Below are 25,846 nucleotides of genomic sequence, written 5' to 3'. Positions count from 1 at the left end.
ACAAATATGTGCCTACTTTGATATCCTTTTGATGAAAATTCTTGGCAGTTAATTTCTGCTAAGAAATATACCTATTCTCTTTTTAATTTGGTACTTTTTAGATGAAAACTGGAAGATTAACCCATCTGTATTTTATATTCATGAAGTCTTTCTATGGCCTGATCCATTTGTCTCCCAAAGTTTCTTCTGAATTAAAATTATACTGTCCATCATATTCCAAACTGTGACATGAAGCATTTTTCAAGTTGCATGGAACACTGGTGGCCTGAAGAATGAAATGTAAGGAGTGGAGGAAATGTCTGGTGAATAACTTTATTTTTTTTTTAATAATTCCCTTTTCTTTAAATCTGAACACAATATGGACTGCAAAGAAGCAGCCTTGAGGAAACTACATCTTTACAGAAATAAGATTAGAGAAAACCTAGTAAAATATTAATGTAGAACTTTCAAAATATTCCCTTAGTGGATGATGTATGTCAGAAGAGTGATCTCTCTATATAACATGATAAAAAGAAAACCAAAAGAATAGTATGTAACCTTAGGCTAGCACAGCTCAGTGGGAACCAGTCCAGGCTCTCTGACAAGACATTGCGTGCTGCAATGAAGACCCTGGAGCTTTGGCACAAGTCAGCATGACAATGTATAACCCCCACTATGTGCAAGTATGACTGCATCTTTCCATTTTGCTCCTGAGATAGGCATTAAAAGTTCCCCAGGAAGGTAATCACTGATAAAATACATGAGCAAGGGTTGAAGGGCTGCAAAGCATTGAGATTTTCATGTGGAATTCAAATTAGATGTAAAGACCTACAGACAAAATTAAATTCTAGAGGCTCCATTGTATTTCCAGTTAAAAGGAAGAGGAAGAGAAAGAGAGGCATTAACATAGTGCAGGGTCATGCACCAGTTATGTCTTATTAAGTATTCCAGCCTTCCTCAAGATAAGCATCACATATGGGTTCTTTTGCAGCTAGCAGTTCCTTGCTTAAAGAGAGAGAGGTCTGGATAACACCCCTTCTGTCTCCCAAGGCCTCTTGGGCTGATTGACAGGAACATGTACTGCAGGGAACAAATGCTGCTCAAAGAAAAAATAAGATTACGTTCTCCAAAAGGGGCCAGTGGGGGCATTTCTTTGTCGTGTCTTCTGCCCATCATCTCTGGTTGAGGGAAAGACAAACAGGAGGAGTGACATTTTCCTTTCCTAACAAGACACAGTCCACAATGTTTCTCCACGTTGAGAAACTGGTTTTCATGTACAGTGGCTTGCACTGAATTCAAAGTTAGGGAAGCAAGAGAGATTGCTCAAAATAAAGACAACATCTTGAGAGCCAAGTCCCAGCTTTGGAAACTTTGGAACCAGACCCTATGGAAGCCAACTCAAAAATTTCACTCCAGCCCATCTCAGGGGTTAAGGTAGATTTGAAATGTCAAGTCATCGATGTGATGTTTTATAAGGTAACCATGGTTATTTTTTATGCAGTCCTTTGCAGCATGAATGCAGATGATGGGCCAATTGAAACAAAAATAAATGAAAGAGATATTTTGATGGTAATTTAAGCCTAAAACTGCAAAAATTAATCAGTCCACACAGACAACAAAGAGCGTTCAGCTGATGCTGCACCACAAAAACACCCTGTTAATTAGATGAGGGTAAAAAAGGGTCTTTATCATTTCACAAAGGATGAACATCTTGAAAATCACCCTGATTTTAGCTCTGATGTACCTGCAGGGATCCATGTTGCTGAGGCAAGAGTTTTCCACATGGCCTCTGGATAAAGTACAACTGTTTCTGATTTAATGTGTGCATGCTGGTGGAAAGGTAGAGGAAGGGGCATACTGCAGCCCTTTGTGTAGCCCAGGGAAGGGGTCACTCATGGGCTGTATGCAGGATTCTGCTCTACTGCAGCTTCTTGAGAACATCTGGCATGATCTTCCACGAGATTAACAAGCTCTCTTGGTGGCTCTTACCGAGTGGTGTCAGCTTACAGCGAGGGCAGGGGAGCAGATCAGAAGTGGGGGACAGGAAATGGTGAAGGTGCCCAGTTCTGAGTCACAGACTCTGAAAAGAAGGCTTCAGCTCAGAGGAGTCCTTGTGGACTCCTGCAGCAAATAATGAATTAAACCCATCTCCAGAGCATCTAGGAAGAGAGGCTTCCAGCAGCCAAGATGTTTTGCATGGTAGCAGGGAGCTGATATAAGAGCCTGCTCCTCCACCCCAGAACCTGTCTGGATGCTGAAACCATTTTCTGTCCCCTAAATAATACACCATGACAAGCCACTTCTTGTTTTGGTGGAACAAGTGACATTTGTCTGGGCTGTGGAGAGACAGCCACACCCCTAAACCCAGAGGGAAGGCTGGCAGGAGGTAGGGTAGGAAGGATTCATTGCAGAAGATTTCTTCAGGCTAATAAACATCTCTGGTTAGTGTTAGAAGAAAACAACTGAATTCTCTGCAAGTCTTCACTACTATTGCATGACATTATAATTTCTCTGCCAGATATATGGTCTTTAGATGCACTCTTTGGCCTGGTTTCTGTAAAGAGACTGAAAACCAGAAGAATTCCATAGAAGGGCCAGAACTGGAAGTTCCTAGTACACAAAAACACATCCCCAACTGGCAGCTAACAGGGTTAAAACACCCTCTGATTAAATGAAAGCATCTTTAATTAGTTTAATTGACCATGCCTCAGCCAAGACCATCTGCTCAGCAGCATTTGCCTGCTCTTTGCAGGAGCAATTGATCAGCCATAGCTGGAGAATACAGCATTAGGCTACATCAGATTTATTTTGTTTAATAGAAGAGCTAATTTGCTTTAAATTTAATTACAGGGGCCAAGATTGCTCTCTAAGTCCATAACAGCACATAACATAAGCTGATCCCACAGCTAATGGGTGCACATGTAGGTCCACACGTGTCTGTGCAAATGAGACACCGGATGCTGACAGCCCTGGCAGGGTGAGCTCTGCACTGTCCTCCCCAAAAGGCTGCAGTGCTGTGGCACACTGCTGGGCTGGCAGGGCCACCCTGCCCACTGCCCTGTCACTCCAGCTGGCTCAGGGCTTCCCTGCAGCTCTCTCTGGATGCTGGGGCTAAGAGATGTCCCATCTCAACCACCTCCAAACTACAGATCTCAAATGATGCATCGCACACAGGGTCACTGTTTCTGCACCACCTGGGACCAACAGGGACAGTCAAGGCACCTGTCTGCTCCTCCTGGGTAACCTCCATCAGCAAACCCCTCCCAAAGGATGGGGCTGGCAACCGAGGCTCCAGCAGAGGCAGGCACCACCCTCACCCCTCTGCCCTGACATTGCACTGTCCCTCTCAGTTTCTCTGCCCTCCCGTGCCAAACCGTGCTCAAAACATTGCACGCTGAGCTGATGGAGAAGGGCAATTGCCCCTCCTCCCCAAAGGACCACGTGTGTATCTACGTTGTGTTGTTGTGACAGGGAAGATTTCATTCACTTCCCAGTGCTTTTTCCTTTTTCAATTTCCCACTGGGTGCTAAATCACGGCAGGCTCTGCGAGATGCTCAGGCCCTGACAGGAAGCTGCAGCTGCTGCTGGCTGCTGCAGGAGTAATTACAACCCTGCAGAAGGCTCCAGGCTGCCATTTCCGTTTCCATGGAAATAAATACAGAATTACTGAAAACAGCCCATGATGCTTTATGGATTTTGAGGCTTTTGATCATCTCTAAACCACTTTAACCCATTTTTATTGGTCGTGGCTTTGTTTTAAGTGGGGAGGGGAGAAGGCAGAATGGGGATGATGCTCACGGTGTGAAAATAGGTGGAGCAATCAAAAGGAGTTTTAAATACTGAAAGAGGGAGAAAAAAAAAGCCACAGGGTAAGGCTGATGCCCTGGTGATTTGCAAGGGGGAGAGCAGTGCTGGCCTAAGCTGCTGGTTATCCATGGCACATGCATCCAGCCTTGGAGAGAGGAGCCCATGGAGGCTCACTGCAGCAGTCCCAGCTCACCACCACCATCCCAAGGACAGGCTGTTTGTAGGGGGCTCTGGGGTCCCAGCAAACCTCCCTCCCTTTCAGAGGGGTTATTACAGCCACAGTTAGTGCTTAAATGCTCGGAATTGCAGATACATATTTCATAGACATTGAGCTTCAAGATGAAGCCAGAATAAAAAGGAATTGCTTTGTGTTCTTCAAACAGGGAGCAGAATGGAGGGATCTGATCCTAAATCTCTGAGGCCCTGGACTGAAGGGACAGAGATGTGTACAGACAGGTAACTCCACACTGTGCACAGCAACCCTGGACTCAATGCCCATTGCAAGGCATCATCACAACAAACTAAGTGAAATACTTGGTCTGGGGAGTATACACACAAATCAGACATTTATTCTGAGGTGACTTTAGCCTTCATCTCACTGTCTGAGCTGTCACAGTGCCTCACATGAGTTTCTGCCCCTACTTGGGCTGCAGCTTCCAAGTACCACTACAGCTTCTCTGCAAACAGAAAGGATTTAGGAAATATTTTTAAGGAGATTTCTCCAACTTTCAGCTAAGTCAGCAAAGGCAGCTCATGCCACGTGTTTGGCACACACTGGGTACATGATGGCAGTGTGACCATGTGCCAGGCACATGATTGACACATGTTGGGCGTGTAATGGGCACGTGAAGGGCTCAACACACCAAAGCAAGTGAAGAAACCAAGTTTGGTAGAACCACACGAATTGCAGAGATGAGAGAGGGGCAGAAGGCAAGATACCACCTCAGCAAATCATTTCCAATACTGACTTGAGCTAAAATCAGTCAGGTTTTTTTGGCAGGGGAACTTTCTGCTATGTGAGAAATGTCAGCCTTTGGACATAGTGTCCTAATTCAGCTGCGAAAATAAATGTCAAAACAGTGAATTCTAGTTTTAAGTCAGCTCTGTTCGAGAAAATTTGGGTTGAAATGTTTCCTAGTTAAAATCCCAGGGCCCCAAAACTTATGAAACAATTCCACTGGTGAGAAGTCTTTATGCCTTCACATGAAATAGCCACCAGACAGCAATGAGACCTGGTGTGTGTTGCAGCCCACCCACACTTGCATACTTCTCTGATGTTTTGTCTTCTACATGGATGGACAGAAATGGATGCTGAAAAACCATGACCATGTATTAGCATCACTCAGCAGGTTGGACATGCCTATATTTAGTTATTTGCTTTCAAATCTCACATCTAAAGGAATTATGCTTAGCACAGGTTATTTTGCCACGGTATATGGGACACTTCAGGCCCGGGAAAGAAGAGAAAGTCTGACTGTGAATCCTGAGAGTTCAGACAGTTTTGCAGGGAGACCCCACTCTTCCTCTGAAGCAGGAGGATGGACCTGCACAGCTCATCACAGACACGATCTGAACATCTGCTCCTGCTGCAGGATTAACTGAACAGCACTGTACCAGCTCTGGCTCGTCTCACTGTAGCTAAAAATTACTTCCAAACACAGCTTGAGACAGAAAAGTAAATCACTGCCCTACGGCTGTGATTTAAAGAACAAGACAGGAGAACACCACAGCCTGATTTTCAGAGATGCTCTGAATTCAGTCGTCATGAAGGTCAGCAGGAAACAGAGTACCCTAGGAAAAGCCAACTGCAGCAAGAACCCAAGTTTGGAATTGCCCACTACGTACAGAAAATAGCTTCTTTAGTACTCTTCTACAGCCACATGTTAATTACATAGCAGAAGAGCTAAATTTAGGTTTTGCCAACAGGTTCTGGACCAGAAAGCCCAGACAGAAACACATTTCTCCCTCCACCACACCTCTCACACAGCAGAGGAGCTTGCTGCTGGAGCCAGAGATGCTCAATTCCCATGCTGACTCCACTGGAGCAGAAACACCAAGCCACGTGGCATGTGTTATGCAAAAAGCACAAGACTCTGTGTATTATTTAAAATGTTCTAGTCAGAGCTTGTGCTTAACAACACTGTAATCTTCACAACTATGCTGCTACAACACCCCTTCCCATCTTTGTTTCCTAAAAGCCTTTCTAACTGCATTAATACCTCACTATCAGTAACTGCTATCTCAGATCCTGCTAAATCACTGCTATCACATTAAAAATACACTTATCTCATACCACCTGGGGATACTTTATTAAAAAATCTCTTTAGAAATCATCCTCCTTCTGCACAAACAAAATATTATCTCAGAAGTGAATGGAAATGCAGTCCCAGTGATGCAATCATTATGCAATTAGAGTGATGTAACAGGAGGCTGCATAGAGAAAAGCATCTACTTTCAAACCACAGAAGTACCAGCAGTGTTTGGGACTCTCAGCACCATTCCTGCTCATGCTTTCAATGGACAACTTGGCAAAGCCTTGTCACTCCTTGCCTACTTGCACAGCAATTCTGGGCAATTTCACCCTGCACACCAAGGCAAGGCAGAGCACAGCCCAGCCAGCCCCTCCACAGAAGAAAATGGGCTTTGCTTTTCTAATCACAGGTGACTGACTGCTAAACTGCATGAACAGCACAGTGCTGCCACTCTGGAGAGGCTGATGGCATTCAGACAGCCTGCCAGGGAAAAGGCTGCTTTTCCCAATTCCTCCCATGCATGGCAGACAAGCACAGGTCAAAAAAGTGTAGCTTATTCCATACCAAATTACCACCGAGAAGCTCGTGACTACATCCCACAGACTGGCTGCAAGCAATGGCTGTGTCCCTGGGGAGAGAGTAATGGTCAACACTAATTTCCACAGCAAGAGGGAAGTACAGAGTGTCTGCTGCTGGCCAGAGAGCCCCAAAGGCCCTGCTGGTGTAGCCCAGATGACAGGACCACAAGCAGCATCAAAAAACGATTCTCAGAGCAAAGCCTGTGGTTTCCCTGGGTGCTCACTGCTGCCTTTGCTCTGCAGATGGAGAAGGAGCAGGAGAGACCAGTTCCCCATGGGACAGGGTCCCACCCCACAGCACTGGCACTTTAACCCCTCCCAGCTGCTCATTGACTGCTGACCTTGCAGCTTTCTGAGGTGTGCACTGCACAAAGGGCTTTCCCTTCTGCACAGCTAATCCTCACTATCCAGGTATTACAAACAGGAACTGCCATGCTAATTCTCGCTTTCATCAGAAATTATGTCTTCCTGTAAAAGCTTAAATTACAGGTTTACTGCCTCCAAGTATTAGAAAAGACCCAGAATTAAGTCCTCTGCTTTCAGATTAAAACCAGGACCCATGCAGGAAAAAGATTGCTTGATGCAACAGGGCAATTTGCAGGGAGCAACCTCTGGGTTCATGGCGTCAGCCAGCAAAGTTCTAACAAGCAGAGATCACAAATCAGGGCAGCTGTGATCAAACACTGTTTTCTGCATCACTGGGAAGCACAAACCAGGAGGGAAGGATCACACACACGCTCCCACAGAGCTGCCCTGGTCCTTATCAAAGCACAGGCTAAGGGAGGATGAGAGACACAGGGCTGGAGTTGGTTTAAGTTAAAAAATAAACCAAAACATGGCAGAACTGACTCAGTTCTTAACACACCACTGAAAATATTACAGTTTTGATTATAAAGAATTCTTCCAACAGAGGATGGAGGCACCAAATCTGTGTAAACACAATTTATGAGGGCCACTACAGTTTTCACTATGAAGACACATTACTCAGGGACATTTATTATCCTCTGCCCACTCTGCCATTAAGGTCTGAGATGAAGAAGAACAAATGCAAGATAACTAATCTGTTCACAGGGGTAAAAACAGATCAAACATAATTTTCCATGTCTTAAAAAGAATTGGAAATGTCTAGACAGAAGACAGACAGAATTGGTCTCAAATGTATTCATTTCAAAAAGAAGCTGAAGCCCTGAATTACCGGGAAAAGACTGAAGTCTGCTCCTCCTCCAAAAACTTTCCATACCTTACTCTCTCTGTGTCTCTGGCATCCTTTATCCCGCCTGTGATATTTATATCCAACAGCAGGGGACCATAATCTGGGTCACCAGCAGTCTGGATAGCCACAGCCAGCCCTCAGCAAGGGCTGCTGGAAACACAGGCAGCACTGCAGAGTCCCAGCCATGCAACTCTGGAGAACTGGCCCTTCTGGGGCAGAAAGAGATGAATGGGAAAGGTTTTCAAGTGTAAGCAGAGCTACCCTGAGGTCATGGGGCTTTGGGATGCTCTTTCCTTCCACCACAGGCATGCAGGGATCACAGAGCTCCCTCTACTTAAGGAGAACCTGTATAATCTCACTGGGCAAGTCTGCATAAGCCACCCACCCTAGGCACTCCTGGGATCTGGCTGCTGCTATCACAGGCTCTCTGTCATTTAGACTGGTGATGTGACACAGGACGGGCAAACAAGCCACAGGCAAACAGCCCACTTAAGCACCTCAAAGATCTGCTCACCCAGATACAGAGCTGAGGAATAAAACATTCCCATCTCAGCAATCCTATGGAATTGTGCATGAAAATGAGCAAGAGAAGGAGGCCAATTTGGATTGGCAGAACAACACTGGCAGTGCTGAAGTCCCACCATAAACCAACCCAAATTTCTTGGTAGAAGTTCCTTCCAAAAGTGTCTGGTCAGAAAGTTTCCAGTTCATAACAGCAGTATTTCCCATTGGCAAGCCTGCCCTGAAAAACCCTCTTCCATTCCCACCTTACCTGACATGCATTGTACAGAAGCTGATGCTCAAATTTCTTAATCCCTAAAATGTTCTGGAACATCTCATAGAGCTGCTCCTTGCTGAGAATGAGCTCTGAGGCAGCACTCGCTGTCATCCTGGCCTGTTGCTTCCGGGGATCCTCCTCCCCACGGTAAATAGCATCAAACTTTGCCATCCAAGAGCTCAGGACTGTCTCCTTGCTGAGGCCATCAATTTCTGGCAGGCTGCGCACTCTCTTCTCAATGTGCTTCTTGAAGACCTCCCGGGAGTCATTTGCTGAGCACCCTCCGCTCTGCACCATCCTGGCAACGCGGTCGCTTTTCAGGAATACCTGCAAAGAAAAGCGTGATTTCAAATGGTGCCAGCTTAAAAAATAATCCCCCTTAAGTACCACAAAAGGTGGTTTCACTGCTGGGAAGCTGCTTATTGACTGCCAGGACACTCTCCAACTCCTCACTCAACCACCACATGTTGCCAGAGGTTCCAGCTGTACTTTGGGAAGTGTAATGAAATCAGGTGAAGCTTCTGCTTTGCCTCCACTAAAATGCAATATTTTGATGCAGTTAGGACTTGATGTGATGTTATGGTCACACCTCACCAGATACATAAATGCCCCTTGGGAAAGCATGATTTTATTTTGTTGTATCTGATGTTTTAATAAGGAAGTTTTTGCACAACTACGTGCACCTAACCAAGTTCTGCTCTGTTAGAGGGAGCAGAGTCATCTTATTGAAGCCAACAGCACTGCACTGGATTTATTCTGGTAGCCAGGCCCCTGGGAAACCTCTGCAAGGACCAGGTTGACACCCTCATTCTACTACACCAGATGAGATCCCTGCTGTCTGCCCTGCTGTCCCAGGAATGGGAAGTGCAAGATGGTTCAGCATGGCTTGAACCTTTGCAGAGATGCAGGACACTGACAAGCAGGAGAAAGGGAGGGAGAAGACATTTCATAAAGATGTTCTTCTCACTGCAAGAGCAGCAAAAGGATCAAAACATGGTAAACTCCCACAGACCACAGATGTCCTGGGAACAACACAGAGCTCAAAGGTTAGAGAGACAGAGGGATATTGCATTGACTCTCCTCTCCCAAGCCCTGAACACAGAAGAGCAAACAATATCCAATAAGAAAACTGCTTTTTTATTAATAATACTGAGAACTTATGAATACAGCAGCTTGGGAAGAAGCTGTGCCCTCACAAGGGTGTATCTGTCAGCTCTCAATAATTCAAGAGCTTGAGGATGACCTAAGGCCATGATGGATTTTTTTTTATATACCATTCAGCAACACGGTACTCCATGTTCCCAGATGCTTGATGGCACAGGCATTTGTTGGCAATAGTAATGGGTTTTGTCCAAGGACCAGACCAAAAATGATGCTGAGAAAGAGCTGAGTTGTTTCCTTCCAATATCACCACAGGAGCACTCTCCCTGCAGACAAGACAGGCAGAATGCCACCAGTAACCTCTTCAGTCCATGCTGAAACAACAGCAGCATGTGCTTTGTTTCCTCATGGAGATTAAATATGAGTGATAATGCCCCAGGTGTGTGCAGATGCTGTCAAGTAATGGGTGAGAGCTATCAAGAGCCAAGTTCCTGATGCAGCCATGGAAATTATCAGCACACTGACTGCAGGAAATGGTGGGAGGTCACAGTGACCAGTGCACTGCAACATTCTGGGCTCTCATGTCCCCTCATCCATGCCAGGTGCCCAGACCTGAACCTCCTGTACCTGCCAGCCCCAGTGGCTGTTGTTAGCCATGGTCCTCACCCCCAGTATCATGAGCAGTGGGATCTGGCTCCCCATATTCCCTCAGCCCTGATTTTTCCTCCCTGGGTATGGAGCAGCAGCCAGCAGAGGAAAGGAAGGCTGCAGCTGGCAGGGAGGAGGCAGGCACAGGGGAGCACTCATCAGACACAAAGCAGCAGAAACCATGAAATAGGAAGATAAAAAAAAGATTTAAAAAAGGTGTTCTGTCCTGTTTTATTTAGAAAATACCAGGTGAATTGCCTGGCTGTAGGACTGCTTAGTAGGGTTGCCAGGAGCCAAGAATTGCCTACAACAAAACCCTAGCATGGGTGCACACACCGAATCTTGCAGAAGGGAGCTGACCTCCAGGAGCTGGGTCAGGCATCTCCTGCCACACCCACAGATGAGCCCACCATGCCACTGCCCTCTGTCTGCCCACAGCAAAGGGGAAATGGGGCTAATGAAGCACTTCCATCATATGCACTGAGGTGACTGCTGCAAAATGTGCCGGTGACACACAAAGCTTTACTCATTGGAAGTCAAAGGAGCTGAGAAAAGCTCCCCTGCAGTGTGTTGGAGTATGCTGGGCCTGTCTGCACACACGGGTCTGCGGCATTCCTGCAGGCACAGCGATGCTTTGCAGAGCAGCAGCAGATCACTCAATTTTTTAATTTGATAGCAGCCTGTGAACTAGCCTAAGACTGACAACCACGTGCTTACCCTGACAGCCAGAATTAACAGCAAAATGTGGCCGTGCAAACACATTCAGGGCAACAGCAAGTGCATTTCTGACCTACAATGTCACCCTTACCTTTTTCCCTCTGCAAAAACCAATCATTCCCAGATAATGAACTTATTCTGAACCATTAATAAGTGGACCTTTTAGAAACATCAGCCATGTCCTGCACAACTGTGTGTTTCCCAAGCCATCTTGCAGATTTATAAATCAGTAAATGCTGATTTCTAGATAGCACCCAGCAGAAGGGCTCAAGTTAATTGAATAAAACTGAGATTTGCAGGAGATGAGCTAAGCAGGATCTGCCGTGATTTGCACAATGGATCAACCAAGAGGGGCACATCTCTGCAGAGATGGGAGAACACTCAGCAGGGAACTCTGCTCAGGCACTGAGGGGCAGAGGCTTTTTGTGGCAAGGCTCTTGCTTGTGCCACTGCAGCTGGTGCTGAGGAAGAGCCACAGAGGCAAGCTTCAGCTGCACAGAAGCTGAAAGCACATGGCCATCGATTAAAGGAGACCAACAGCTAAGAAGAATAAAAATAAAGTTGTGCTAAAGGACACAGATTTATGCATTACACTTTATGTGGCCTGTTTTAAGTAGGACAGAGCCAGTGGAGGGTCCACTTGAAGACATGAGTTTGTGTACATCTAGTGCTAATCTACTGCTGTTTTTCAGATTGATAACTTGGGGCATTTACACAGCACAGGACTTCTGGAGCTGACACACTCACCCAGAAGTGAAACAGGGATGTATTTTTCCTGGTTTAAAGCAGTTTTCTTTTCCTGCCCACTAATTTTATCTAAACAGATTATGCTCTTCTTGCATCCTAAAACACAGCTCACTCCATCTTGAAAATTTTCTCTGAGAGCACCTGTTCAGTGAAGCTGTGATGATTCCTTGGCAATTTCTTTTCTGATAAAAGATGCAAATGACTGTTGGCTTCTTTCCTGTACAGAGAACAATGGAGCAGGAACTACTAGACTGGTTTAACAGAGTTAAACCAGAGATAATTTGTGCTTTCCTTACACAGAAGCAGCTGCTGTCATATCCTATAGAGTTAAAATTTTCTTCAGTTTTAGTGTCTGATTTTGGTTCCCTCTTAGATTGCACTTCTAGAGAAATATTTTATGTAGGCAATTCAAAATCTTCACCTTCTATGACAGAATAGCTCTAGGGAGAAAGAGAAATCGTTTGCAGAAAGGCTAGTAAAAATAATAAACAACACTCCTCATAGAAATGACAAGCACTGATTTCCTTCTAAACCAGAAACTCTTCCCTTCTAAGCAGAGATATAAAAGGCAGCATTATGGGCTGCATACAAAGAGGTGCAAAAAGACTGATATGCATAATTATTCTTTTCCACAATTATGGACAATGTTTTATGTTCTCTGGTATCATCTGGTTTATCATCACTCCCCCTTTGCTTTGCAGCACTTTTTAGGCCAAAGAGAAAAGACAAGACTGTTGCTGAAAATCCCAAAGTCAATTGGACACAATGCAAAAGCTCCCACAAGAACTGAATGTGCTGCCCAGATTTCTCTTGGTATTTTTCACAGGGAGCACATGACATTGATTTTACTGATTTTTCCATCTTCCCTGTTTTAGAATACACTGTTTAAAAGTACCAGGAAATTATTTTTCAGCTCAAAGGAAGGACAGTCTTCCCCATAATCAATCTATAAGGAAACACCATGGCACAGGGGTTGTTTCATGGCTTACATTCAAATCCTGAACCTCCCAAACACTGTGATGTACCAGACATTAGACAGAAGTCACTTTGCACTTGCCTTTGCTTCATACTGTGTGATAATGGACAAACTGTTAATTCAGCATTCAACCCCATCTGTGAATATGGGTGAGGACAGGAATTTCTAAGAGCATTGCATTGTCTCTCCTTACCTCGTAGTAGCTCTGGACAGCATTTATAAATGCTTCATCGGCCACAATCTGGGTTTCTCCATTGAGAAAGGCCTGGAAACGATCTTTGATTGTCTGGAGCTGCTGCTTACTTATCTGTAAAACATGCCAAAAGAAGAAAATTAATCAAAGAAGGTTTATGTATGAGGAAAAAAAAACAGTAATTGACCTGCAATACCTTATTGAGGTGCTTATGACATGCATTTCTGCTCTCCTTTGGGGACAGCCAGCAATAGCTGAGGAACCAGCCACACATGGGTACACACACACACGTGCACTCTGCAGCCTGGCATGTTTATTTAGGCATCACAAGCACCTGAAGTCACCCTGAACATCATTTCTAAACAACTCTGCCACCACAAAATGAACACAAGACTTTTACTGCTTCAGGTATACTTAATTTAAAAGCAAGCTGCTGTGTGAGTGCTTGGAAGAATCTGTTTTGGTGCAACCCTTTCTCCACTCAGCCTCTCCTCCCCTTCAGAAGCTGAGGTTTCATACCAAATGGAAAGCCTTGCAAGCTAGCTGTTGGTTTTTGGATTTTTGTTTTTGATTTTTTGTCCTTGCTCATTTATTTTGGCTTTTTACACACAAAACATCAGTCAAAACCAGGAGTGAAAGAATTTAATGCTGAAATCCTTTGACAGCAAACCTATTCTCCTTATCCTAGCAAGGACTTTCTCTGCTGTCTCTTTGCTGCTCAAAACACTTTCTGTTTAGCATACAGCTGGTACAACTTACAAGACAATTCGAATTCTGTCACAATGGCATCAATAGAAAGTTTACAAGGGTTTATTCCAGCCTTGTAAGATAACATGCCATTATTTTTCCAATTTATCTGTCAGTTTAAAACCAGACATAGCTAAAAACCCACCTCTTCAGCTTAAAATGCAGACAAAGTCACAGCAGGCACATAAGTTATGTATCAGCAATGCCAGCCTAACATCTTAAGATGTAGACAACACCCATGCTGAAAAGCTGCAGGGATTGCAATGTAGCTGGGGCTGCTTTACCATGGGGTTACTTCATGTTTGAGGATAAGAATTAATTTTGTGTATATATTGCAACTTCAAACTTAAAGCGTAAGTTAGGCAGTAAGAATTAGGACAGGTATTTATTAGTGACCAAAAAGTCTAGAGAAGATTCTTTTTTTTCTCATTTGCATGCCAATGGAAGAAATGAGCCCATTAGAATGGAAGAGAATGATAAAATTAATGTCTCTAAGTGTCTAAATGGCTTTGAATAAAGTACAAAAAACTGCAGAGATTCAAACAACTAGAGCAGAATGATGCCTGGTAAATACCACTAGTGATAAAAAGCAGGAGAGGGACCACTTGGAAAATTCAGTGATAAATATCACTGGAGCTACAATCACAATGTGCTACGTGGGGTGTTTAGGGACTGCAGTAGCGAACATCATGAACTCTGGTAATTAATTCCTCAACACCACGCTGAGGGGGGTTAGTGAGCAATAGCCATTTGATGTGATAATCTGGAATTATCTTACTGCTAATGGAGAGGTGTTCATCAAAGTGACAAAGTGAGACTCACTATGCTCTGCTTTAGAAAACGTGGAACAGCCTTCAGCACCTCATGGGGGCTGCAAAGGTGGGTCATTCCCACCCCCAAAAAACACCAGCCCACGCTTCACAGGGTCTGACACACGCAACAAAGCTCAGCATCACAGGCTGGAGTAAGGATCGTCCCTTAACCTGACTCATCTCAGCCTTGGACCATGAGCACAGCGGAAAAGCACTGCCAAAAGCTTCTCGCTTTTAGGATGGCAGACTCTTGGGACCAAAAATTAGATCCTATCTGCCATGTCAGGAACCTAAACCCTTTTGGGGTGTTTCCCAACAGCACCCTAGACATCAAGAACCCTTGGGCAACATGCACAACATCAGCTGTAAAATAGGCTCCAAACCTATCTGAGCTCGAAATTGAAAACAGGGTCAATGATAAGAGGAGACAATGAAGTGATCAAGTGGAAGACACCTGTGCTAGGTCTGTTTTTATTAATAATTTAATTATCTCAAACAAATAGCAAAGAAATAGAAAGGCAATATGTTAATTAAATGTATTGATGATTTTTTATTAGTGAGCATTGTGAATGTCAGAAAGATGACAGGGCAACAGATGCTATAAAAAACTAAGGGAGGAAACACAAAAACTACAGGTAGCCTTGAAATTAGGGTGCTGAGGCACAAGGAAAGACATACTAAGAGGCTCTTTCATTTGGGATTTTTAACAACATGCATGGCTTATTTATTACATTTTTGGGTCCAGATTATTTCTTACGACAACCTCCAAGAGTCCTTGCTTGTTCAATTCCTGTAATGCCATCTAGCAGCAGTATTTTATCCTCCTTCCTCAGTACTGAATGGGATACCTTCAGAACAAATGATGCTCCTTGAAATTCCTAGAAATTCCCAATCCGCAGCTCACACGCAAGCTCCCGGGGGCTGTGGAAATGAATCATCGGATTTGTCTCTACTAGAGTGTCAGTTGCTTCCTTCTCAGCCAAGCTGTATGCCAGCATTTTCCCCATCCAGGGAGAAGGAGATCCTCTCTGATCACAGCAGGCTGCAGCACAGTCCAGTCCTCAGCTAACAAGACCTTCAGACTGACACCCCCACCAGAGGTGAGACAGCACTGGGTATTGATCCATGTTTGTGCCACTGTTGGGGATGTTATCAAGGAGGCAGTCGATCTGAGACACAATTTAACTATTTTCACATTAAACTTAGCTTCTGCAGCACAGCAGCAAACACCTGGTGCAGAAAGCCAGCACCACAAGGGAGCAGAGGAAACAGACCTGCAGGTCAACCAAATATGCCCAACACACTTCACCTCCTATTTTATGCCTCTTTCCTTCCCCATCAGGCTGCACAGGCATTGCTGCCAAATCCCAGAAGCACTTCTGGGGCAGCTGGGAGGCTGCACCTCTCAGCAAAGGCTGGAGCAAGGCTGGGCAGTCTCAGCACCAGCATCACACTCCAGAGCCTTGAAGCAGTGCCAAGTGATGCTACTAACTCAGCCACAGGCTTAAAAGAGCACATGCCCTGAACACTCAACTGGAAGCTTAAGTGCTTTAAAGGCAGGGGTGTTATTTTATCTCTTGTAATTAGAGGCAGTTGATAAGTGATAAGCTAGAAATCCATATAAAGCAAGCCAACAGCCTCTGCAGATCCAGTAAAGCCACTAAGGGGCCAATACAAACCACTTCTCAGTTACCTTCCAGAGGGTGCTCACAAATAGCAGAAAACAGCAGAATTACTTCCATTTGGAAGGACATCAGACAATATCACAGCCTTCACACCAGCTGTGGCAGGAGGTGAAACCCTGTTGGGCTGCAAGCCCAGCAGGTGTGTGGGTGTTGGGGGCACAGCCTCGCTGCCTCCCATGCGAACACAAATCCAAGTGCCATCACACAGGAGAGCTGGGAGTTAGCAGGAAAACTGGTGGATTGAAAAGGTTTATTCTGCTTACCTTCCCTCACATTTCCAAACCTCTCTGATGCTCCCTACAACTGCTTCCCACATGTGAGCCACTAAAAAATGAGTCATTTCTGCATTCCAGAGAGATCACAGAACACAGCACTGTGGACCCAAGAGAACTCTCCCAGGTTGATACTGTGGTGTGCTTATGCAGCAGGGTGTTTCCCAGACCTTTACCTGTCTAAAGCATGGGAGTATTTAACTTGCCAGATATACACAGACATATTAAAAACTGTAATCAATTGAGGCAGTGAACTCCTGGCACAGGTATCAGGCACGGCACCCATGGAGCTTTTGGGCTGGCATCCCTGGTGGATTGAGTGGCTTTTAATAAGAAGCTTGGCAGATGCCTTTCCCATAACAGACTACACTATGGGGAAGAGCTCACCAGTGACTAGACATGATTTATTCCTACCTTCTTGGTTTAACTTTATTAAGAAAAAAACCACATGCCCAGCACAATCTAGTGACTTCACAACCTGACTAAAGACCCACCAGCCACAAGCAAATCACAGAGGCAACCAAACGAATTTCCTTGATGCAGATCCCAGCAAACAGCGCATCAGCGTCTTTGGGACAAACATTCAGCAGCAGCTTTTTTTGCTCTGTGTTATTTTTGCACATACTCGGTCTGACTCAGAGCCAAATGCCAACCTGGATGCAGGGAGCCATGGCACCTTCTCCAAAGTGTTCCAGCCAGTGAACACCTGGCACAGACTCTGCACATTGTCTCCAGCCTTCTTTGCCTACACCAGGGAAGCACAAGACTGCAAAGAGGAGTTGCTTGCTACAGAAAACTTCCCTGAAAAAAGTTATACACAGCCATGTGCCTCACTAAGACATTCTCTCTCCAGAATGCTTTGCTGAGTCTGAGCATGCAGGAATAAATAAGTACAGCACCAAAATGAGCCCAGAGAGGCTGTAGCATCTCCAGTCTTGCAAATTTCCACAGCCTGACTGCATGAAAATTATCTGGTTTGGGAGGGAGCCCTGCTTTAAACAGGGAAATAGGGCCAGAGACCTCTAGAACTCCACTGAAATCCACATTATACTACAGCAATACCATAACCAACAGAAGATTTGGAAGGAAGGGCCATCTTAGATTGTAGATTGCTGAATCTGTAAGTATCAAGCTCCAGCATAACACATCCACACCTGTACAGATACTCAAACCTGCTAATAAAGCCCTGTCCATCAATGTGACTGCTGCTGAAATCAATCAGATTTGGGCTCTGTAGAAGGATTATTCCAAGTGAAAGGTACCCTGTGGCTAAAAAGTGACCCCCTTCACTGCCACACTTGAACACCTCTGATGAACACAGAATGTTTCAGTGTTCTGATGTCTCACACAGCCCTGGCACACTGCACATCCCACTGGAAGGGTCTTTCCTGTAGGCAGGACATGAGGATGCAACACAGCACTGCACACTGGTCCCTGATGGCTCAGCCCATCAGCATCACCCCTGTCCCAAAGGAATGGTTTCAGCTGAGGACTGCAGGTAATTCCCAGGGAAAGCACCTCTGCTTTTTATCCAGAAAGCCCAGCAGCAGTCAACCACAAGCAGCACTGAGCTCTTCCTTCTTAGGGCACCTGCTGCTCAGGGACCACTGCAGGGAGGAAAGGAGGAATATTTAACTGCTCACTGTGCTGTTGCTCTGGGTTTGGTTTTGTAACATCTAATAAATATTTCATTACTCCTCAGCACCAAGTGATTTAGGAAAAATCTAAACCAACCAAATGAGCATCTCTCATCATTGCTGCTTTCACAGCCAGAAAAACCAGTCACAACACGAACAATGTGGGAGGGAAGGCGTGGGGAGGAGGCCAGAGCAGCTGAGCACTGGTCTCAGGAGAGAGGCCTGAGGCCCCAGCAATGGACATGAGACTAGGAAAAAAACCAAACAAACAGGTTATTTTGCACTGGCAAAAAGTATCAGGTTGTCCCTCTGCTGATGCTGATTTCTCTGCTACAAGAGGGGGCCACAGGTGGGGTGACTCACAGCTCCAGAACTTGGGGTTTTAATTGCAAACTCTCTTGGGCAGACGTGGCTGCTCTGCAAACAGCTGAACACTGCTGTCTTTTCAGTGCTCACATACACAACTAGTATTAATTGCCAGCCTCAGGAAACTGTTCCCAGCCACCTAACAATGCCTTTTCTGGTTGATTCAGAGACATTTAATACTTATTACCAGAAAGAGCTTCTTGTGCTTTGGTTCCTGATAGCCACCATACATCTTCCCAGGGATACCCTTACAGTCTGACCATATGCTGATCACTGTGCACACACCCCCTGTTTTGCTGCTGCCTGTACAATTCCCTCTTTGTGGGTGCTTGTTGCCTCTCCCTTGGTCCATGCTTTACAGGCCCTGCTGAATCCACACTGGCCACCCACTCTCCAGCCACACTCATCATTTGTGAGTGGCAAACAAGAAAAAGACACGGTCCTGGCAAGCCACCCCAGTGTCACCTACTCCTCTCTCAGAAGGTGTCCAGCTGATTTGTTGCAGAGAAAATGACTGCACCATGACCATGCCTGGGTTTACACACGTGGGCAGTGAAGAGCACACAACCCCTCGTGCCTGCAGCAGCTCATGCCCTGTCTGCTCAGCCCACCTGAGATGTTGGGGATGGGTCAGAGCAATGGGGATCCTCCAAGAGAAACACTCCTACATGCCCACCTGCCCTGTGCTCAGAGATCAGGCTGGGTTTGAGCACAAACAATGCAAACAGCTCCTGGGTCCTTAGACACCAGCACAGCACCCATCTGGAGGTCAGACACTGAGCCAGCCTCTCACTCAAGCAGGCCAAGAAAACAAAAATAGTATTTCCTGACCTATCTGCTTCAGCAATGTGACCAAAGGGGAGAGAAAACCCACTAAAGCAGCCTGCAGAGGAAGAAAGCCCCTTCCTCTGCTCAGCCACAGAGCTACCACCCAGCCATGCCTCCCCACAGCAGCTCCACTCCCTGCCAGGACCTCTCACTACCTTCGCTATTATGAGCAAACTCCAGCAGCTTTGCAGCAAAAGCAGTGAGTGTTAAATGATTTTGGCACTTGCTGGACCATTTCTCCTGTAAAGAGGCTCAAGTATTGCTGAGTAACTATGGGAAGGCAAAACATCAATCCCTTTGGTTAAGCCAGCTGCAGACACAGAGGCTCTAGATCAAGCAGTGCAGATCTCCTCTTTCCACTGTCCCAGACTACATCCAGTAGCAGATTTATTGGAGAGACAAAGCACAGGCTCTGAGTTGCTCGCTGAAATACATGGATGTGCTTTTTTATCCTCTCAAACCCTGAGTATATTTCTTTTCTATGATTCACTCTGGCACACTTCTTTGACATATATGAAAGACCTAAAATGCCACTATAGCTGCTCCTACTTTCTGCAACACTGCGGTGCACAATGCTAAAAAAGGAAAGCAAACCCAGGATTTGGGACTGGGCCTTGCCATGATGACTTTCCAAACTACACCTTCCTTTTTCAACCTGCCACCACAGAGCAAGCCTAGATGCAGGTACATCAAAAGATACCTTGCCACAGCCTGCTTCACTTTCTTTGTTTGTACCAGGGATTTTTATCCAACACTCACATACCACCCTTGTATCTGTCTCCTTGCATCCCTCCCCTGCAAAGGGTCCCCTTTTCCTTGAACATCACAGAATTACAGAATTGTTTGGAAGGGACCTCAAAGATCACTCTCTGTTCCACTCCCTCTGTCAAGGGCAGGCACACCTCCCACTAGACCAGGTGGCTCAGCAGTGGTTCCAATCAGGAAATTCTGCTCCTGACTGCAAGTTTCTTTCTCCTGTGTGTCTCCTCTTGGCTGGTTCCTCCTCTGCAGCTGATGTGCTGGCAAGTAACCCCAAGATGGAGCCACCTGACAAGAGCACAGAAAACTTGGAACTTTTTCCACCTTTGATCTTATTTTACCTAAGCAAGCCATTAGCAGAGTGAGTTTGTGACAGATCCAACAGACTAAGCTAGCCCTGCTGGGTATCTTTCTGTGTATGATCAAACAGATTCAGGCCCCTATTTTTTTACTGCTAATAAAAATATGACTTTGATCTTAGAAGAATAGAGAAGCCAGCACAAAACAGAAGCAAGAAATAGCAATAATGAAATACTAGGCCAGTGACTGGGGATGGGCTGAGGGGTGATTGCTGCTCTGAGAAACCTCCCTGGTGACTTCTGCTGTGCCAAGAACCTTGCCTGGTGAGGTCTGCTGGGTAAAACACATCATCATGATGTGGCAGCTTTCAGCAGAAAGCCCAGCGTCATCCTGCCTGTGGTAAAAGTGCAGCTGTTCTGTTAATAAAACAGAAAAAACAAAGCCATAAAAATACTAGCAGAAATATAGCTAGGAAATAAATCCAGGAGACAGATAGAATAGAGGCTGTCTAGAATGGGCAGAGTGACAATCAAAGCCCCCCAACACTGGATGCCCCTTTGGGTGCCCAGAAATCCCTTTACTCCCAGGCTGGACTCTGCAGCTGGATTATCTCCTCCTCCTCTCTCTGGCTCAAACACCTTCCTTAATCAGTTCCTGTCTGATTAACCTCAAGTCCTGAGGACCACTAACACAACTGCTTACACAGCCTGCTCCAGCAAGCCCCCCTAGCAAGGGCCTGGCCAGAAGGGCACTTGGAGCATGTTTGCTCTGACTGATGTAGGAACTCTGTAAATGCAACAGACATGGCTTGGCCTTGCCCTTTCACTCCACCAGTGCAGTACATGTGGTACATACAATGTATTGCTGCTCTGAGACCTCAAAAAACACTCAGCCCAGGATAAAGGATTGAGGGAAGATCTTCCTTCTCCTCTGGAACACCACAGGCAGTCTTGGAAAGTAACATTTTCATTCGTTTTTTTCTGTTGGATGGAAAACAACAGATGGTCTATGGAAGCCTGTGAGTGTTAATGTGACACAGCTTCTGAGACATTACCTCCCATCCTTTCATGCCTCAGGACCTTGGTGTGCTGCAGTGGAGGAGGGAGGTGGGGAGCTGGAGAACATCACAGGTCCTTCTCCATGAGACACCCATGTCCGGACCCTTGGAAAAGTCAGGAACAGGCTGGGCTATGATCCTACTAGAAATTATATTTATTTCAGAATATTCTGAGGACAACTTCCAGAACTTCGATGTTCAGAGCCTGACTGAAAGGAAGTAAAAATGACAGTTTGGGGTATGGATATTACACATCTATTGCCCACTGGCTGAAAAGCCCTAATCCTCCTGCTCTGTCACCATCACAGGTATGCAAAACCTCTCATTCAATCATCTGCAACAGATAGCTGATACTGTATTTATTTGATAAAAAACAAGTGCAAAATCTCTTACAAATGCTACAAAGGAGCAAACAATTCCCAGGTGCCCAAAAGAAAGAATTGTATAGAAGTGGTGGTTTTACACTGCTATTCAATGTGGCCAGAGCCCCTTTGACCAGGAACACTCTGCCAGCCCCTCCTGAGGGGTAACTAACAGCACAGAACCTCTTTCCACCACCCAGGCCAGTGTTATTTGGACAGTTCAGCACTCTGAAGATCAGCAACCCATAATGCTGCTGACACCACCCCAGTATCTCCATTCTTGGATTAGGGGCTAGGAATGGCTCAGTATATTGTGGGTTTGGAGATCGCATGCACAACCTAAGGACAGTTAAATATCCATAAACTAACTGATCCACAAATGGGGGTGAGGCACGAGGAGGGAACAAAAGGTGGTCTATGCTGGGGGCTTCTGGGATTCAAGCAAGTCCTGCTGTCCAACAGCCCATTTGTCTGCTCCCTCCTGTGCTGCATTTCCCATCTGTGGAGAGTAACAGCATTTTTCTTCTCTCCAGAAGTGGCTACATGCATGAAAAAACTGAGAGCCTCTCACAGACTAGGATGGTGCATATCCAAGAGGAAAAGCAAGCTAGTTTTAGAGACGTGTTTAAATCACTACTTGAACTATTTCCATCTCTGTGTTCCTATTCCAGGCAGACCTTACAGATTGCAGAAGCCAATCATCCTTCCTGGTGGATATATACAGGGGCTCATGCTGACTTAAAAATATTAAACAATCAGAGCTAAAGATCTCCTACCGACACTTCAGATGTCCAAACAAGAAACACAGGCTTCTCTCCATTCTTTTTTAAGATAAAGAAAAAGCACATCTACCATCACTGGCGTTATTTTTGCATCATTTTCATCATTAAACTCTGCCTCTCCTCCATGTCACAAGCTATTTTAAAAACAGTTCTTACTGAGCAGAAGTGGCAGACAAATGAATGGAGACTCAAGGACTCCTGGTGTGCCCCAGCCTCTGTGAAAATGCTGGTTTCAGCCTGGCAGAGTTAGCAGGGGAGGGAATATCTTTGATGGGAATGAACAAGATGGCAAGAAATGAAGAGGAGCTCCCAGGCAGACAAGGCTAAAATGGTGAGCCCTGCTGTGGGGCACCCCATATGCCCACCCTGCCCCTGCCAAGAGCTGGGGAAACCACCAGCCCCCAAACCAGAGGGCTGCTGTCTGAATCAACATGAAATTGGGCTGCTGGAGCAGAAGATGAAGCAGATGCAGGTCTGAGCAATATTTCTTTTCCAAAGAAAGCACATTTTCAAAGCAGCCCACCAAGAGACGTGACCAGAGATGTGACCATGGCTCTGGTTAAGTACAACTTGTTGTGTTTGAAATTTTCCTTTATTCTATGAATCTGCCATGAGTTCCAAGAAACAAACAAAAAGAAAACACTCCAGATTTTAAGAAAAATCTGTGTAAGAGCCAAATGCATCTCTGATCCAGTAAAAGAGAAGCTGTCTCCTTCAGAGAGCACTTGAAAGAGGTTCAAGCAATCAGTCAAACTAGAACAGAATTTGCTTCTAGATAGAAAAACAAGAGAAAAGGTGTGAAACTGTAGTGTACGTCCTCCTCCACCTCACATTTCCTGCTAAAGTGAGTAATATCAGATTTTACAAGGGCATGTTGTTTGGAGCTGGAGGAGAAAGTTTAGTAAAAGGTAGTTTGTTCTGAGGCAACAAACTACTGCAAGGAAACAGCATTTCAACTTTCCATGCCTACCACCAGGCAGATACATGGAAATATACCTTCACAGGATGGCTGGTATGTACCTGGAATAGCTGAGAATGTCCGTCTGCTCCTTCAAAGACATCAGGGAAATTCATCTGCCTAATAACATCATTCCACTGGGGTGACTTACTATTATTTAAAGAAAGGCACTATTAAAATGATCCAATTTGTTTCCCACAGCCCTAGAATTTGGACCCAGTTTCTGTCAGGAGGCTGAAAACAAGGGGCAAATCTTGCAAATTATCTGAGGCATCAGAGATGGGATGAAAGCCCCATGGGGACATATCCCCAGGGGTGGCTTTGTGCAAGCAAGTGCTCAGATTTCCAGGCTTGGAGCACACTCACTTGACAGGGAAAGCTGGAGGAAGCAATGACCTTTTCTCAGCTTTAGGCTGTAAGTATAAATGAAATCCAGCTAGGGCAGTCATGGTACACACAGCCTGTGTGCGGTGTGAGCAGGGCCCACATTGGCATCTGCAAAGGGACAATTAACTGCTTGCTTGAGATTAGGCAAGAAGTTCAACCGTGGTTTTCAAGATAAGGGAGAGGCCATTTGCTGGCTGACAGGCTGCAGTGATCAGTCTGAGCCTTGCAGCCCAGGGAGATCTCCTGGGGAACTGGTGGAAGGACAGGGATGAGGCATCTGAGCACAGCTTGGTACCAACCAGGACCTTCCCAACACAAACCCCGCCCGTGGAAGGAAAGCAGCAGCACCACAACCAGCACTTGATTGAATCCTCCCTGGGGCACTTGGCTGGGGCCAGAGGGACATCTTGGCTCCCTGAGCGAGTAGCCCTCTGCCCTTGGTGCCTCTGGCCAGCACGCTGGCTGTCTTTTGCCTTCCACCTCCTGCCAAGTTTAATTAGAGCTAAAGAACATCCCCCCAAAGCTGCCTGCTGTGACCCAGCACCAGCCACCAAGTCCCAGCAGCAGCACCCAACCACACAAATCTTTCATGCTGGTTCTGGGGCAGAGGGAGCAAAGGCAGCCAGATCAGGTCTGGTCCAACCACCTTCCCATCACCCTGGAGACACAGTACTGGGTAAACTAGAAGAAAAAAAAAACAAAACAAAACAAAAAAAACCCTTTAAAAAGCCTCTTTTTTTGTACCTCTGATGCCCTGTGGGGCTTTTTTTGGCCAAATCTCAGAGACAGTAGTTCAAAATATCCATTTGAAACATTTGTTTCCTAACACACCCAAAAGAGTAAGGTTGGTACCACTATTATACATTAACTCTCTATAGTCTGGCAATTTTCAACACAGCAGTTGTATATGGCCCTACATAAAAATCCTCTCCAAAAACACATGCCTACACATTAAAAACTCTCTGATTTAAGCCAGGAAAGCTGTTTTAAGAATTCCTGTGATGTGTAGTATATTGCAGGCTGTCTCCAAAAGAAGAAAGATTAATTTTTCTGCTTTGGACTTGAGGCAGAATAAATTTAAAGGCTTTGAGTGAGTGATGAGCTCTGTGCATTTCTGCTGGGAGGGTCAGAGCCCCCTGCTATCCTCTGCCCATCAGATGAGCTGTCTCTGCTCCTCATTTACTGTGGGTTGCTCAGAAGAATTGCAGGCTGATGCTACAAGAACAGTGACCTGCAGCAGAAGGGGATGTAACAGATGGAGTAAATATCCTCTTCAACACACCCCCAGAATACGCTGTCCAAGCTCAAATTCCAGATTTCCTATGTGTCTTACACTACCTTACATTGGCCCAAAAAAAACAGGAGGAGGAAGAAGAGCAGGCTGTGCACAGAGAGAGCAGCAGAACATGGCCCCAAAGGGCAGGAGGGAAGAACTGCCTGTTTCTACATCTGGTAGTGAGTTTGTCTACACATTAATAGCTCAAGTTGAAACCCCCACAAAAAGCAGCAAAGCTACTGCAGAACTGAAGCATATCATTTCAGAGGAGAGTTTGTAGGAGCAGAAAAACACGTGGGCATGCAGAAAGAGGAAAAGACAAAATGAAATTATTCTTCATAAAAGGCAGCTGTGCTAGCATTTGCCTACAGCATTCTCTATCCTGGAGCTTGCCTTCTGCTTCTAGGAGCCCTGCAAGAGATCACTGAAATCATAACAGTAAAAACTACAAAAAAAGGGAAAATAAACTCCCCAAATGAGCACAATGCATTGCATCACTACTCTCATTTTCCTCCTCTCAATAAGTGTGAGGAGCGAGCTACAGCCTGGAAAAAGGTCTGTGCAGGTGGCAGATCCCAGAGCTTGGTGGCAGCTGGACCACAGTACTCCATGTTACTCTGATCCCATAA

The 25,846-nt window shown here is 45.5% G+C and overlaps 1 protein-coding gene across 16 annotated transcripts in view; it reads right to left on the bottom strand.

Moving 5' to 3' along the window:
• The window catches only part of CADPS (calcium dependent secretion activator), a 206,313-nt gene that overhangs the window by 153,155 nt on the left and 27,312 nt on the right, over positions 1-25,846 (bottom strand). For all 16 annotated transcript variants that reach the window (XM_086846973.1, XM_086846974.1, XM_086846981.1 and 13 more), the window contains exons 2-3: positions 12,990-13,103; positions 8,602-8,934 (exon numbers count right to left, since the gene is read on the bottom strand). In XM_086846973.1, the coding sequence (XP_086703099.1) occupies positions 8,602-8,934; positions 12,990-13,103 (447 nt within the window). The remainder of the gene's footprint in view (positions 1-8,601; positions 8,935-12,989; positions 13,104-25,846) is intronic.

This window comes from Cyanistes caeruleus, chromosome 11 (assembly GCF_971803275.1).
Source record: "Cyanistes caeruleus chromosome 11, bCyaCae1.hap1.1, whole genome shotgun sequence".
Lineage (NCBI taxonomy): Eukaryota > Metazoa > Chordata > Aves > Passeriformes > Paridae > Cyanistes > Cyanistes caeruleus.
Note: the sequence above shows the minus strand (reverse complement) of the source record. Positions and strands in the feature narration are given on the sequence as shown.